Source organism: Scylla paramamosain, chromosome 6, assembly GCF_035594125.1.
Source record: "Scylla paramamosain isolate STU-SP2022 chromosome 6, ASM3559412v1, whole genome shotgun sequence".
In the NCBI taxonomy this organism is placed as follows: Eukaryota; Metazoa; Arthropoda; class Malacostraca; order Decapoda; family Portunidae; genus Scylla; species Scylla paramamosain.
The window spans coordinates 8,763,648-8,776,123 of record NC_087156.1 but is presented as its reverse complement, the minus strand read 5'-3'; the positions used below and the strand labels follow the sequence as shown (position 1 = coordinate 8,776,123).

At 39.3% G+C, this 12,476-nt stretch overlaps 2 protein-coding genes across 2 annotated transcripts; both read right to left on the bottom strand.

Annotated features, from left to right (window-relative positions):
• Positions 1 to 4,296: 4,296 nt before the first annotated feature.
• LOC135101284 (trypsin-1-like) lies at positions 4,297 to 5,420 on the bottom strand. The gene is made up of 3 exons (XM_064004988.1): positions 5,274 to 5,420; positions 4,967 to 5,184; positions 4,297 to 4,875 (listed from the first exon to the last, which is right to left on the bottom strand). The coding sequence occupies exons 1-3, from the start codon at positions 5,314 to 5,316 to the stop codon at positions 4,357 to 4,359; spliced, it is 780 nt and encodes a 259-aa protein (XP_063861058.1). The 5' UTR covers positions 5,317 to 5,420; the 3' UTR covers positions 4,297 to 4,356.
• A 4,693-nt stretch (positions 5,421 to 10,113) lies between these two features.
• Positions 10,114 to 11,210, bottom strand: LOC135101283 (trypsin-1-like). Its single transcript, XM_064004987.1, has 3 exons — positions 11,086 to 11,210; positions 10,778 to 10,995; positions 10,114 to 10,688 (listed from the first exon to the last, which is right to left on the bottom strand). Exons 1-3 carry the CDS (start codon positions 11,126 to 11,128, stop codon positions 10,170 to 10,172), a joined length of 780 nt encoding a protein of 259 aa, XP_063861057.1. The 5' UTR covers positions 11,129 to 11,210; the 3' UTR covers positions 10,114 to 10,169.
• Between the last annotated feature and the right edge of the window lie 1,266 nt (positions 11,211 to 12,476).

Sequence of the window (12,476 nt, the reverse complement as noted above, 5' to 3'; positions counted from 1 at the left end):
AGAAAGAAAAGGGTGTTGCATATGCATTTTTCATAGACCAGGAAAGGCATACGGTATAGTGCTAAAGCAGGAGGTCTCTAAGGTAAAAGAAAGTGCCGGAAAAATACGTCAGAGTGGTCAAGGAAACTTGTGGAAATATGACAACTGCAGTGAGAAGCACGATCGGAATGACAGTTTCGAAGATTAAAAGTACGCCAGCACCAAGGATCCACATAAAATTCCTCCTTTTAAATACGGTAATAAATGTCATAACCTTGAGTGAAGGACTGCCTTGGTGCTTGTTCTTCGCGGATGACTCGTTGTCAGGAGTAAAGAAAAACTTGCACGGGGACTCAAGGGGTGGAGACATGCTCTGGGAAGTAGATGAATGAAGATAAGTAGAACAAAGACAAAAAGGTGTATGAATTTAAGTACCTAGGGTCAATGATAATTGCAGCTAGTGGGAAAGAAACACAATCAAATTTACTCACCTGACTCCTCTGACTACGGAATATTCATTCGCTATTTGACTTGAAAAGTGGAGTACATATCAAAGTTTGCGGTCGGCTTTGTCTCTTATCTTTTTTTACACTAACGCTTCAGCTTTACTATTTTGCATGATAAAATGCAATTAGTGTACCATCTTACTCGCATTCCTGACCTTCTCAGAGATGCCCCAAAACATTGATTCTTCTCCTATTCTTACCCTCTAACCTTCCCGCTTTCCCGCTTATTTTGTTGAACACCATTGGACTCCTTCAGCCATGATTTTATTTCCATGTTCCATTCTATTCCTCCAATATTGTCTCTGGAGTCTGGATCCACCAAAGCAGAGGAGTTTCTTGCACTACAAGAGTGCTAAGTAGGAGAGCCTAAAAGGATACTGGTTTGATTTTCCCTGTAACAAATATTTGTTTTTTTTTTGTGTTAGTGATCCATCTCTATACAGAGTGCATAGCAGAGATAACCGTCTCGAGAATGAAGGGATACAATCCACATACTTTCTCTAACCCTGAAGCTTGTTTTAACTCACCTTATTCTTTTGCTATCCAAGATAGATATCACAGATAGTACCGTAATCTTCCGTCTGTCGAAGATCGTGTCCTTAATATTTCTGTTCGAAGACTTGTCTGATATATTTTAAAACTTATCAAACTCATTTGTTAATAAGAAGAGTCAAAATCTCCTAGTGGCACGTCTAGCAATCTTTCTTCTTCTTTTTCTCCACTCTCTATTTCATCTAGATGTCTGTACTGCCACTCCTCTATCTCAAAAGCTGAACTTTTCTCTTAAGACCTTTGTTGATAACTCCACCATGAATGATTCAGGGCATATTCCCATTCTCTGACCATATTATGCCTCTTATAAAATTCTCCGGAGTAATATTTTCAATGGCCTCTCTGGAACTGGTTCTCGTTACTCTCAGTTGCTTACTCTAAGTAGAGACCTTATCCGTTCATGTATTTTTTTTTTATGAAAGATGGACTCTGGCCAACGGCGACAAATGGGGCTGAAAAAGAGGCAACTGAAGGTTCCAGTTCTTAATGACTAAAGTGAAAAAAACGTATCCAAAATTATGGGCGCCTTGGAATCTCCCTCTTGAAAGAATTTAACTCGTATGTAGAAGAAAACACAGGAGCAGGCAGGGAGGTCCAAAATTCATAAGTAAAAAGGGATGAAAGATTGAGATTAACTCTAGTATACGGATTAACTCTAGTATTAGGGAGGTGGACAAAATAGCAAGTAGAAGCCAGTGTGTAGTGTTTTTTGCCCTTGGTATTCTGTAGATAAACTTAACAAAAGCTATCTTGTACATTGTCTTACAGAACAATTTATCGAAGTAAAATGGGTGAAAAATTTACGGAGAGGAGTGTATGATTAGGATACGTATTAGGATATCACGAATTAGAATTCATGTAAACTTAAAAAGATAGTGAGATGATTCAAGAACACAAACATGCATACACGTGAGCGCGTACACACACACACACACACACACACACACACACACACACACACACAATGATTGGCACATGGAGAAAGAAGGAGTGTTTGGACAAGTGCCTTTATATTACTCTGATTTACTTCCGACATGGTACATTCCTAACAGGTAGATAAGACACAGTGTAGCAGGACATCTCACTGATGCACAGTTTAACTCTAGCTAGTAACTTGGATGATTATTGTTAATTTTCCACGTAACTGTCTCTTCTTCACTCCAAGTACAATGTCAGGAAACATTTAAGACTTAGTTTAGTTATAATGCAGTGAACACAGTCACACACACCTCCGGTGCATTATTCTTACCGCACGTCAAGTCACAAGATGGAGGTTTTTCATATGAACCATACACCTCATAAAATTTTCAGGTAGAATTACTGCAGGCATCATACATTGACTGAAGAACACTCGTAGCACACAATTTTGTTTTCGATGATTGAGAACCACCCGTCACACCAGAGTATGTGCTGGTTTCAGATAATTTTGTTATTGCTGTTCTTTCACAACAATTAACCGATAACAACCGATGCGCACAGAAGAAGAAGGCGCTCTTAGCCGCGTGGCGGCAGATGGTGAATTTCACACAAATATATACTCTAAACGTCCTGTGGTTCCCAAGCCGGGACACACTTATTCCCGAAATGCATTGGTGATACAAACATACGTTTTCGACATGAGAAGGCCCAGATGTCGCAGCGACTTGAAGGAAAGATAATTTTAAGAGAAGAGGAGTTAGGTAATGGTGAAGAACATGTAAATGAAATTTTACTCCACTAAATATCCTCCTAACTTTATAGCAACCGCACAGCAGAAGTATTCTGACTATTTCATGGATCTAAAGTGTATGATGAAACAATATTAGGAGAACGAAAATGATAAATGAGACTAACAGTTTAATTCGTCATAGTTCTGTCTCATCCTAAACTCAGTTTTAGTTTTCTGTATTGATGCACCAAACCCACACTCAACACTTGGTTTGATATGCTTGGAAGGATACTCTTTCTGCCTTTACCTGAGATCTTCCACCTGATTTACTGCCAATACAGGTCATTCCTGACATATGTATTGTATTTCCCGTATGACATCTCACTAGTTGAGCAGAATGTGTCGTCCACCAGTAGTTTGGAGGATCAACCTTCACTCGCCACGTGCCCGACACTTCTTAGTTCACTATTACCAACTACGAGTATACCATCTATCTGTCTGTCTATCTACCTATCTATCTAACGAACCCAAAAGCACTCAGTGTGTCTGTTTACTGTGGTGTCGGATAACGTAATTTGTGGGAGGGGCATCACTAGGTGGCAGGTGACGATGGTGTGGATGTTGTTGGATATTGCAGACGACTTAGTGGGGACTTAGTGGGGACATTCCTGTGTCTTTTATGGTCAACATAACTAAGTAAGTCTGGGAATTATTAATTTTCATACACCAATTTCTGAACTCTCCCTTTAGCTGTGTCTGAGGAGTTCAGACCACGGAATGTGAGTCTGTGCAGTGCGTGTGTGTTCGAGCGCCAGTAAAAACGATTCAAATTCTTACCAACGAATAAATTACATTCATCAAAACCACCATAATTACACTTAATATAATGTGTAGCATTCTCAACAATCCATATCTGAGTAAAACCCTGCGGTGCGCCATTATTGTTAACATGAAGTGGGAAAGAATATTAATTCGAGACATTCCATAGATTAACCGATTTGTTTGGCAAATTCATCTTAGTCCTTGGATCAGGGTGGCGTGTGAAGGCAGATTAAGGCAAAAGTAAGTAACACGAGCTGTTAAACTGACTCTCTAAATTCTTTGTTTTGTTTAAGTTGCCATACTAGAATAACTATTGCTATATTTTTTTGATGTTCATTTCATACATAAAAGAGGCCTAAAAAGTTCGTTATAGATATTAATTAAATGAAACAATATGCTGCTTCTACTACTTCCCCGAAAATATTTTTCTTGCGCAAAACCATCCTATATTGAAGACAATTTAATTTGTGGAACATGAATTGTTGGTGAGCGAAGAACAAAATGTCAGAAATGACAAAGAAGAATATTTACTTCTATAATCCACTCGATATTCCTTCAAGAGGTAAAATGAAAGAAATCCTTTTCATTTATCATTCAATAAAAAGGAAACATCGATCTTAGTTTCGGATCCAACAAATTAAATGGAAGTGATGCTACCTCTCCACCAATTTTCTTGTTTCGAGCCATCAGATCTGAGCCTGTGTGGAATGAATATTGTGTGTGTGTGTGTGTGTGTGTCTGAAAACTACAATTTAGCTTTAAAAAAAAAGGAGGGATTTATATATGTGAAAACCACCATAATTGTATTTAATTTGATGTCTCATGCTTTGATCATCTTAATGGTACAATTTACACAGCATTGGCAATAATCCAATCCACAAAGTAGGCCACCTCCGTGTAGACCCCCGGATAGTTGGGGCGAGCACAACCGTAGCCCCAGGACACGATGCCGGTAAGGTATCCCTTGCACACCATAGGTCCACCAGAGTCACCCTGGCAGGCGTCCTTTCCTCCCTCGGGATATCCAGCACAGATCATGGAATCTTCAATACCGTAGTAAGATATTCTACATTCCTCATCGGACACAGTAGGGACATGAACCTTCTGCAAGACTGTGGCGGCACTCCCTCCCTCTGACAAAGCTCCCCATCCCGTGACGGTGCACTCGACGCCTACAAGCTCTTTTTCTTCTTGAAGACCGATGGGATTAACGTAATCGTCATAAACCATTGTTTGCGGAAAGTGAATGAGGGCGACGTCGTTAACGAGTAACGAAGAATCAAAGTAGGGATGGAGGATGATCTCATCCAGTCTTGCTGCCTGCTCGGAACCGTCATTTGCCTCAAGAGTGTATTCACCAGCCACAGCCTGCAAAGAGAATCATCTCAGTTAATATATCTTGACTAACTATGGAAGTGGTTTTGTGCATTTCATGTGAGCATTTGGCTATTGCAAATACCTGCACAATTCCTGGATTATCCACATCATACTGCAGACAGTGACAAGCAGTGATGCCCCAGTGCTCATTGTACAGGGTACCACCGCAGAAGTGCCATGGCTCGCTGTATGACGTATCTTGAAGGCTAAGTTGGTACTGAAATTCGCCGTGAACTGTGTCCTCACCGCCAACAATCCTGTTCAGTCCCCGACGGAAGGTGGGCTTGCGGGATGGGGCGGCTGTGGGTAGAAAGAAAGTCAATGTTAGAAATATTGTTTGTCAGACAGAAGAACAGTTGAATAGTGCATTGCTGCATGGAGGCACTGACCTAAGGCCCCGGCAACAAGCAGGCACAGCACGAGGGTCTTCATGACTGCCCAGGATGGATACGAGTGTCCTTTTCTGCAAGGTAACTCTATTTATATGTGATATCGTGTCCCTGGGAATGAGAAATGTGCATGTGGGAAAATTTTATATTGTATTTCTTATCAGCAAAGGCAATATGATGATGGGTTTTAACGTTGTTGTTTTCTTAACATACAGTGAAAGCTTGTGTGTTTTGTAGTTGTTGTTTTTTTGTATGTTTATTACAGTTCGATGTCAAAAATAAAGCTGTTTGGAAACTTTCGATATATGCTTCCTATTTTAATCCACGCATCTTTTTATTTTTATTTTTTTATTTCCTCCATTCCACTTTACGTCTCTAAGTAAGATTTTGTCAACTTGAATGTGCATACTTGTACATTGCCAACCTTACATATTTTTGATCTTTCCTTCTTTCCCATTATGAGTGAAGGTCCCACATACACTCGATTGTTCCAGTTCCTCTCACACATTTCGATTAACTTAACTTTGAAGAGCGACCTTTGTGACAATACTTCTTCTTTTCTTCAGTTAATATTGCTTGTAAAAAAAAAAAAAAAAAAAAAAGCAGGATAAATATTGTCATGTTGCATCCAAGTCAGTCATTGCCATTGTGGCAGTGCCATGTTTGGGATATATTGGTAGAAAATCTCCCAAAGTCAAAAATCATGTTAAGATAAGATTTTTATAGAGAATGAGTACCTATGTAGCATAAATGCTACATAGGTCATGTATGGACCTATGTAGTATAAATGTATGTCATGTATTGGACCTATGTATTATGTAGTCATGTATTGGACCTATGTATTATGTAGTCATGTAATGGACCTATGTAGCATAAATGCTACATAGGTCCAATAAGCGGAAATGTACATACATGTCCATTTCCGCTTATTGGACATGAGTTTCGTCGTGCACGGGACATTAGTTACGCCTTGGGATGAGACCGCAAAGCCTATGTACCTTTATTGTTAACACGAAGCGGGAAGTTAAATTCATTCAAGATATAATCCATAGATTAACAGATTTGTTTGGATCAGAGTGGCGTGTGAAGGCAGGTTAAGGCAAAAGTAGGTAACACGAGCTGCTAAACTGGCTCTCTAAATTCTTTGTTATAATAACTATTGTTATATTTTTGTTAATGTTCATTTCATATATAAGTGAAGCCTTAAAAGACTAACAAAAAAAAAGTTCATTAAGGATATTAATAAATTGAAACAATATGTTGCTTCTACTAGTCGCCCCCCCAATTTTTTCTTCCACAAAACCATCCTATATTGAAGACAGTTTAATTTGTGGAACCATGAATTGTTGGTGAGCGAAGAACTAAATGTCATAAATGACATACAAGAATATTTCTTTCTATAATCAACTTGATATTCCCTTAAGAAGTAAAATGAAAAAATCCTTTTTATTTTTCATGAATATATATATATATATATATATATATATATATATATATATATATATATATATATATATATATATATATATATATATATATATATATATATATATATATATATATATATATATATATATATATATATATATATATATATATATATATATATATATATATATATATATATATATATATATATATATATATATATATATATATATATATATATATATATATATATATATTCAGTTTATATATAAGTGAAGGCTGAAAAGACAAAAAAAAAAAAAATCATTATGGATACTAATCAACTGAAACAATATGTTGCTTCTTTTTGTTTCCAAAAGTTATTTTTCTTGCACTAAAGTACCCCATATTGAAAAGAGAGAAATTGTTTCATTTGTGGAATCAGGAATATTAGACATATATTAATACAAGGAGGAGGCAGTAGACACCTGCCGAAACAATAATTATTCCCAGTGAGGTCTAAAGCACTGTTCAGGGGGTGCTGTGAACTTATCATTAAACCCAGTTGTGACTTTACTGAAAGTTTCCTTTTGTGTCTCACAACACAATGGGGTAGTCACAGCCTGCCCTCTAAAGACAACTCTTCCTCCACACAAAACTACAAGCACCTAATAACACACACATCCCTCACTCAAAAATTTCAAAATTATCATGGCGACTCCTACACCAGCCTCGGAGTCCCCATCATGGGAGGGGACCATAAATGTCCCCAGGTCGGACTGCCTTTCTGTCCACAACCCTAAGTGTCTTGACACCCTCCTCAACTTTTTCTTCATTAACTTCTGCAACATTCGCGGTCTAAGATATAATTTTCATTATGTAGAACACCACCTCTCCTCTTCTAAACCTCATCTTTTCTTCCTCACTGATACTCAGGTGTCTGAGGCAACTGACAGTAGCCCCTTTTCTGTTCCCTCCTACTTTCTCTATCATCATTTTCGATCCAAAGCCGGATGTTGCGTTTATGTGCGCAAAAACTTAACCTGCTCTCGTGCCCACGCTCTTGAATCTTCCGAGTTTTCCACCATCTGGCTACAACTAAAGAGTCACTCTCAAACTAAATCTATCTGTGCTGTATACCTCTCACCTAACTCGTCTGACTATAAGAAATTCTTTGATCTTAACCTCCAAAGTGGAGCACATTCTGATACTCTTCCCTTTTGCAGAGATCTCCATTCTTGGAGACTTCAATGTTCACCACCAGCTTTGGCTTTCCTCTCCCTTCACTGACCATCCTGGTGAACTAGCCTTCAACTTTGCTATCCTCCACGACCTAGAGCAATTGGTGCAACACCCTACTCGTATTCCTGACCGTTTTGGAGATACGCCCAACATTCTTGATCCTTTTCTGACCTCTCATCCTTCTGCTTATGCTGTCACCCTTTCTTCTCCGTTGGGCTCCTCTGATCACAATCTCATATCAGTATCTTGTCCTATCGCTCCAATCCTTCCTTAGGATCCCCCTAAGCGAAGGTGCCTCTGGCGTTTTGCCTCTGCTAGTTGGGGGGACCTGAGGAGGCATTTTGCTGATTTTCCTTGGAATGACTACTGCTTCCGTGTCAGAGACCCATCTTTGTGTGCTGAGCGCATAACAGAGGTGATAGTGTCTGGCATGGAGGCGTACATTCCTCACTCTTTTTCTCGACCTAAACATTCCAAATCTTGGTTTAACACAGCTTGTTCTCGTGCTATACATGATAAAGAGGTGGCCCACAAAAGGTACTTAAGCCTTCCATCACCAGAATCTCATGCACTTTATATTTCTGCTCGCAACCATGCCAAGTCTATTCTCCAACTACCCAAAAACTCCTTCATTAACAGAAAGTGTCAAAACCTTTGAAGATGTAACTCCCCTCGTGACTTCTGGCATCTAGCCAAAAATATTTCCAATAACGTTTTCTTTCAATAGCTTTTTCTTCCTTCCCTCCTTTATTTCAACCAGATGTCACCACTGTTATCACATCTATTTCTAAAGCTGAGTTCTTCGCTGAAACCTTTGCTAAAAACTCTACCTTGGACGATTCTGGGCTTGATCCTCCCTTTCCTCTACCTTCTCACTACTTGATGCTACCTATTAAAATTCTTCGCAATGATGGTTTCCATGCTCTTGCTGGCCTAAACCCTCGGAAGGCTTATGGACTTGATGGGGTCCCTCCTATTGTTCCCCGAAACTGTGCCTCCTTGCTTAGGTGGTGTTCCTTAGGGGTTCTGTCCTGTTACCCAGTCTCTTTTTATTATTCATGAATGATCTTCTACACCAAACTTCTTGTCCTATTCACTCCTTAGCTGATGATACCACCCTGCATTTTTCCACGTCTTTTCATAGACGTCCAACTCTTAAGGAAGTAAACATTTTACGAAGGGAAACCACAGAACACTTGACTTCTGATCTTTCTAAAATTTCTGATTGGGGCAAAGCAAACTTAGTATTGTTCAGCGCCTCAAAAACTCAATTGCTCCATCTATCAACTCGACACAACCTTCCAGACAACTATCCCCTCTTCTTCAGTGATACTCAACTGTCCCCCTCTTCTACACTGAGCATCCTTGGTCTGTCCTTTACTTATAATCTGAACTGGAAACTTCACATCTCATCTCTAGCTAAAACAGCTTCTATGAAGTTAGGTGTTCTGAGACGTCTCCGCCAGTTTTTTTTTTTTTTTTTTTCACCCCCTAGCTGCTAACTCTGTACAAGAGACTTATCCGTCCATGTATAGAGTATGCTTCACATGTCCAGGGGTGTTCCACTCATGCTGCTCTTCTAGACATGGTGGAATCAAAAGCTTTTCGTCTCATCAACTCCTCTCCTCTAAGTGACTGTCTTCAGCCTCTCTCTCATCGCTGCAATGTTGCATCTCTAGCTGTCTTCTACCGCTATTTTCATTCTAACTGCTCTTCTGATCTTGCTAACTGCATGCCTCCCCTCCTCCCGCGGCATCGCTGCACAAAACTTTCTTCTTTCTCTCATCCCTGTCCACCTCTCTAACACAAGAGTTAACCAGTATTCTCAGTCATTCATCCCTTTCTCTGGTAAACTCTGGAACTCCCTGCTTGCTTCTGTATTTCCACCTTCCTATGACTTGAATTCCTTAAAGAGGGAGGTTTCAAGACACTTATCCTTCAATTTTTGACTACCGCTTTGGACCATTTTTTGGGACTGGCTTTTCAGTGGACATTTTTTTAACAGGCTCAACAGATTAAATGAAAGTGATGCTAACTGTCTATCAATTTCCCTCTTTCGAACCATCAGATCTGAGCCTATGTGGAATGAGTATTATGTGTGTGTGTGTGTGTGTGTGTGTGTGTGTGTGTGTGTGTAAAAATGATGGTATAGCTTTAATGAAGGAGTAATTGGAATAAATGAAAATCATCATAATTCTAACTATTCTAATTTAGCGTGCTAAGTTTTGACCATCTCAATGGTACAATCTATACAGCATTAGCGGTAATCCAATCCGCAAAGTAGGCCACCTCCGTGTAGACCCCCGGGTAGTTGGGGCGAGCACATCCGTAGCCCCAGGACACGATGCCAGTAAGGTATCCCTTGCACACCATAGGTCCACCAGAGTCACCCTGGCAGGCGTCCTTTCCACCTTCGGGATATCCAGCACAGATCATGGAATCTTCAATACCGTAGTAAGATAATCTACATTCCTCATCGGACACAGTAGGAACGTGAACTTTCTGCAGGACTGTGGCGGCACTCCCTCCCTCTGACAAAGCTCCCCATCCCGTGACGGTGCACTCGACGCCTACAAGCTCTTTTTCTGTTTGAAGGCCGACGGGATTAACATAATCGTTATAAAGCATTGCTTGCCTAAAGTGAATGAGGGCGACGTCATTCGTGAGTGCCGAGCTGTTAAATTGTGGGTGAAGGATGATCTCATCCAGTCTCAGTGGCTGCTCGGAACCATCATTTGCCTCCAGAGTGTATTCACCAGCCACAGCCTGCGGGGAATTAGCTCATTTAGCATATCTTGTCTAAATATTGAAGTGCACTTGTGTATTTCATATGAGTAATAGGTTATTGCAAATACCTGGACAATTCCTGGATTGGCCACATCGTACTGCAGACAGTGACAAGCTGTGATGCCCCAGTGCTCATTGTACAGGCTACCACCGCAGAAGTGCCATGGCTCACTGTACGAAGTGTCTTGCAGGCTAAGTTGGTACTGGATCTCGCCGTGATTTGTGTCCTCACCACCAACAATCCTATTCAATCCCCGACGGAAGGTGGGCTTGCGGGATGGGGCGGCTGTAGGTAGAAAGAAAAGTCATTGTAAGAAATATTGTTCGTCAGACAGAAGAACAGTTGAATAGGGCATTGCTGCATGGAGGCACTGACCTAAGGCCCCGGCAACAAGCAGGCACAGCACGAGTGTCTTCATGACTGTCCAGGATGGAGATGAGTGTCGCTGTCTGTGAGGTAATTCTTCTTATATGTGATACATTTTTTCATGGGAATGAGAAATGTTCATGTAGGAAAATTTTAATCGTATTTCTTATCAGCAATTGCGATATGATGGTACGTAATTCGATGTTGTTGTTGTTTTTCTTGACGAACCGTGAAAAACAACATGATATTGTGTCCCTGAGGATAAGAAAAGTGCATATGGGGAATTTTTTTATTTTATTTAATTCTTTATCAGCAAATATAATATGATTGTACGTACCTAACTTGATGTTTTTCATTTTCTTAATACACCGTGAAAATCTATATGATATGGTGTCCCTGAGAATGAGAGAAGTGCATGTTGGAAATTTTATCATATTCCTCATCTACAAATGAGATTTGATGGTACGTAATTCGATCTTGCGTTTTTCTTAACATACTGTGAAAGGTTGTGTTCTCGATTCTAGTGTATGCTTATTACACGTAGATGTAAATGAGAAAGCAGTGGGTAAACTTTCCAAAGGTGCTTTCTGTTTTCGCCTCTGCATTTCTTTTCTCGGTTTCCTCTCACTTCACATCTCTAATTTAGAGATTCTTTTTTTTTTTTCAATTTAAATGTACATACTTTAAATTTATTAGCTGTTGTTATTATAATAATAATAATAATAATAATAATAATAATAATAATAATAATAATAATAACAACAACAACAACATTAATGAATATAATAATAATAATAATAATAATAATAATAATAATAATAATAATAATAATAATAATAATAATTATGATAATAACAGATACTACTACTACTACTACCCTTACTACTGCTAATTATTATTATTATTATAAAGATTATATTAATAATAATGATAGTAATTGTAATAATAGTAACAATAATAATTAGACATACGCTGATGTATTGTGACTGCAGGGATAGGAATTTGAACAAGATGAGTGTGGGTGGGTGTGTGGTTGGGTGCTTGGTCCCTGCTTACTATATTGACTGTTTGACTTTAGATGTGTTTATTGTTAATATTTCACATCTCACCATGGTGTCAAAATCTATGGACATCCCCATGTATAATGTCTATAATTATATACATACCGGCGCTGAACAAAACAATTAAGATAAGTGAACGATGGTAAACAAGCATATGGGTGTTACTCTTCATGCAGGACGTCCAGTAGGCCACCCACTGAGTTCCCACGGGTTTGTCATGGCGTGGCACCAGTGCACTCCCTCCTCTCGTCGTGCAGCCGATGTTGCCCAATGTACATTTTAGAAGTGGATACACTAACGTGAAGTATGTCTCTCACACCACCTTGAAACGTTCTTGAA